This window comes from Penaeus vannamei, chromosome 6, assembly GCF_042767895.1.
Source record: "Penaeus vannamei isolate JL-2024 chromosome 6, ASM4276789v1, whole genome shotgun sequence".
Classification (NCBI taxonomy): Eukaryota; Metazoa; Arthropoda; class Malacostraca; order Decapoda; family Penaeidae; genus Penaeus; species Penaeus vannamei.
Genome location: NC_091554.1, coordinates 29,343,170 through 29,345,669, shown reverse-complemented (window position 1 = coordinate 29,345,669; position 2,500 = coordinate 29,343,170). Strand labels below are relative to the sequence as shown.

The 2,500-nt window shown below is 34.9% G+C and overlaps 1 protein-coding gene across 1 annotated transcript in view; it reads left to right on the top strand.

Moving 5' to 3' along the window:
* The window catches only part of Rab40 (RAS oncogene family member Rab40), a 24,130-nt gene that overhangs the window by 422 nt on the left and 21,208 nt on the right, over positions 1–2,500 (top strand). Inside the window, exon 1 of the mRNA XM_070122808.1 lies at positions 1–430. This exon is cut by the window's left edge and continues 422 nt beyond it. Within this exon, the coding sequence (XP_069978909.1) occupies positions 262–430 (169 nt within the window). The 5' untranslated portion in view covers positions 1–261. The remainder of the gene's footprint in view (positions 431–2,500) is intronic.

Below are 2,500 nucleotides of genomic sequence, written 5' to 3'. Positions count from 1 at the left end.
GTCTAGGAGCTCCTCAAGGAATACCAGAGAAAGCAGAATCCAAAGAAAGTCCCTTTTGCTTGCTTAGAGACATTGTCTGACCAGTGACTATGTGGCCATATTTGAAGATCAAGTGTGTAACCATTGGACAGAGTAATGAGGTCGTTCTTGCCAAGGCCAGCACCACTTTCTGTTAATTAAGGAACTCAAGTGTTTGTTGTCGTGAAGTCCACAATAGTGTCTCTCAATGGGTGCATCGGTAATTCCAATTCGAGTGATGAGATGAGCATGATGTCGGACGGAGGGGGGCCGGGGGGTGGGGGGGAGTCCAGCAAGCCGTACGATTACCTCCTCAAGTTCCTTCTGGTGGGAGACAGCGACGTCGGGAAGCATGAGATCCTTCAGCCCTTGGAAGATGGTTCCACTGAGTCGCCCTTCTGTGTTGGCAGCGGTGAGTAGCCTTTGATTTTTATTTAGAAAGTGTAATATGGATTAAGAAATTTTGAAATTATGTAGGCCTAAGTATCTCCTGTTTCTTTACTGTGTCATTGATATGTAATGATCAAAGGGTTAAGCTGCTGTATAGATTTTATTTGTTTCTATATATTTTATTCAGGTATGTTGTGTATGGATTTACTGCATATAGGTATACTGTATTTAAGTATACTCTCTGTAGATCAACTGTATCTTTACCAGGTATACAATAGCTATAACCTTTTTAGTCAGTTAGGTCATTATAAACTTTCATCAGTATGGTTACTGATAGGTCACTTTATTTGATATTATTTATAGTGCATCCTATTTCAGGAAAGGAAAAAACAGCATCTTGCACCGGAATCCACAATACACTGATTTGCCTTCCTTTTTTTCTTTTTAAATTCATTATAGCTCTCACTTCACACTTATGTTGATATATGTTTACAATGATACACAATATTTTGCATTGCTTTACACTGTTTTATTTATTGTTTTCTCAGTGGAGAATTGGAGTACTCAAATTGTCTAGAGTGAGTCTTCCTGAGTTTAAACAGAGTTAAGGTATTGGGATCGGATCTGGTTGTTATATGATAAATCCAGTTCTTCCAGACTTTTCATCCCACATGTGCTGACTAAATTGCCTGTCCTGTGTAGGCCACATGGGTTAACTGTAGCTGTGTTTAACTAGACTTCTTTCTTCCCACAGAGCTTGGATTAAGTTAGGCTTTAGTTATGTCAATTTGTTTTATCCTATTTTCAAACTCTTAATATGTAATGTTCTATTCAACATATGTTATGTATACATAGTTACAAGGGCTTAGGGACTTTGGAAGGATTAGGAACTTGGTGTTGCTTTGTTTGCATACAAAAAAGTGTTAGTCTTTTGAGGTGTTTGTATAGAATGTTTATCAAGGTTTAAGTATGTCAGTGCAGGTCTATGTCTGTGTGGTCCTTGTTTCGAGATTCACTACCTGTGCCAGTCATGATTGTTTATTTGGTACTGTGTATATAAGAAATTTTGGTAATACTTGAACCGGGACTGCACCGTCCTTAGGCTAAGAATAACAAAGTCTGCATTGGTACCTCTGCTCCTTTTAACATTGTTAAAGAGTTTTGTAACCCATAGGGATCAGCATGTTATAATTGGAAATGCAGGAATAAGTACTGGGGTGTGTCCTGCTATTCACTTTTTTTTTTTATTATGAACACATACATATTCATGGAGAAAGGGGGAAACCTTTTGTAAGACAAATTAATGGATCATAGCATTTCTTTATTTTTTATTAGCTGAAAGAAAATCAATAAGTGTATTTTATATAAAACCCTATTACCTTATACCATATACTTCAGTATATAAAAAAGTAGATCAAAACAAGAAATGAGCTTACATGTGCTCACTGAATAAAATGAGCTTACACCACAACCAAAAGGAAATTTCTAGAGGAGATCAAGGTGTTACTAACACCTTGAAAGTGAAAATAGTGAGTGCTCTCTCATATTGTGTACTCAATGAGCCTTAAAACTTCTTGCTGCAACCAATAAAAAAATAATAAAAATAAAAAGTTTACTCTGCTGTCTGAAGTACAAAACTGACTGCATAACTCATTACTGTAATGTGTTAATCAATTCCTGTATTACTATGTACATATGATTTTTTTTTTTTTTTAAATAATTAGCAATGCCTGTTCTTCCATGTTTATGTATTTCATGTTTTCTTTAAATTGTAATATACTTTGTAATAATTTTAACAGGTGTTTATACAGTTGTTTACAAGAAACTTGTTTACAATTATTTATACAATTGTTTACAATTTTCTTTTGCTCATGTGCATTTCCTTGACCCAGATTTTTTACAGTTAGTCCTTGAACAGTGCCAGTGATAAAGGTTTTGTTCATATAATTTTGTTAGTTATAGACCTTTTTTAAAACAATATAATAGTTTTGCAGGCGAAATAGACAGTAGTATCCATCATAGTGTGATATCTGAGCTCATCAAATTTTGTAGGTGTTAAGAAAGTTTAATTAGATACTAAACAATTCAGTCA